Consider the following 926-nt stretch of genomic DNA (forward strand, 5'->3'; position numbering starts at 1 on the left):
TTGCCACGTGTCCATCACCACCATGGCCACCATGAATTGGAGGACGATCACCGGAAGAGAAGGCTGAAGCAGGACAACGCCGCTGTCACCGCTCATGAACTGCATCAATATATGTATGAAGGAAAATCAATTAGCAATTAAGCAGCTGTAGGTGTTAATTAGTTGTAAGTGAATTAAAGAAGACCGTACATACCGTGAAGAGGAGGAGGGAGACAGCAATTTGGAAAGCTTGCTGGATGAGGACGCCCTTCACAACGGTTCTCTTTGAAACAACGTTCTTTTTGTCCTCTTCAGCCTTGGTGTGAAGCCTGTATTGGTTCAAATCACCGAGCATCACATAGATGCCTGAGTATATCCAATAAACAGCAATAGGCACAAAGGTGCCGAGCAACTCATCCGACACAGGAAAAGGCATCACAGTAGGCGTTAAATTGCTTGAAGAATTGGTCATCCTTCGATCAAATATGATGGATTCTGCGAGAATAAAGAACATATCTGTATATTAGATCAGGCAAACAGAACAACATTAAAAAACCTCTTGCAAGCTGTGGAAGCAAATTGCAGAAGAAAGGGCGGTACCCATTTGTTCTATCTTCTTCTTCTTATTCTTTTAAGTTGCCACTTGGGTGTGATGGTTTGAAAGGCCATGGATTTATGTCTTCCTTATATAGGATGAGTTGCAGAGAATAAGAGCAGTCGTGGTCTCTAAAGTCGGGCGATAAGTGAAACTTCTCTGCGTCAGGGGAACGGAGAGATAAAGGCGACATTTTTGACAGCTGATTTTGAGGCGTTGAGAATGAGAGAAATGTTGAAAGTTCACTGTTGATTCCGTCTAAATTGACTGTGTCGCCGGTTAGAGCACCGTGGACTTTAAGTTTTAATATTTAAAATACCCTCGTTTTTTTAATTTATCGTTAACTAAGTCA

General features: G+C 42.1%; 1 protein-coding gene across 1 annotated transcript; it reads right to left on the bottom strand.

Moving 5' to 3' along the window:
• Nucleotides 1-3: 3 nt before the first annotated feature.
• Nucleotides 4-809, bottom strand: LOC110107870 (sphinganine C4-monooxygenase 2-like; the record flags this gene model as incomplete). Its single annotated transcript, XM_020838306.2, has 3 exons — nt 580-809; nt 194-474; nt 4-99 (listed from the first exon to the last, which is right to left on the bottom strand). Coding segments are annotated over exons 1-3 (381 nt in total), but the record flags the coding sequence as incomplete, so codon positions are not given.
• Nucleotides 810-926: the final 117 nt, after the last annotated feature.

This window comes from Dendrobium catenatum, unplaced genomic scaffold, assembly GCF_001605985.2.
Source record: "Dendrobium catenatum unplaced genomic scaffold, ASM160598v2 original_scaffold_252059, whole genome shotgun sequence".
Lineage (NCBI taxonomy): Eukaryota > Viridiplantae > Streptophyta > Magnoliopsida > Asparagales > Orchidaceae > Dendrobium > Dendrobium catenatum.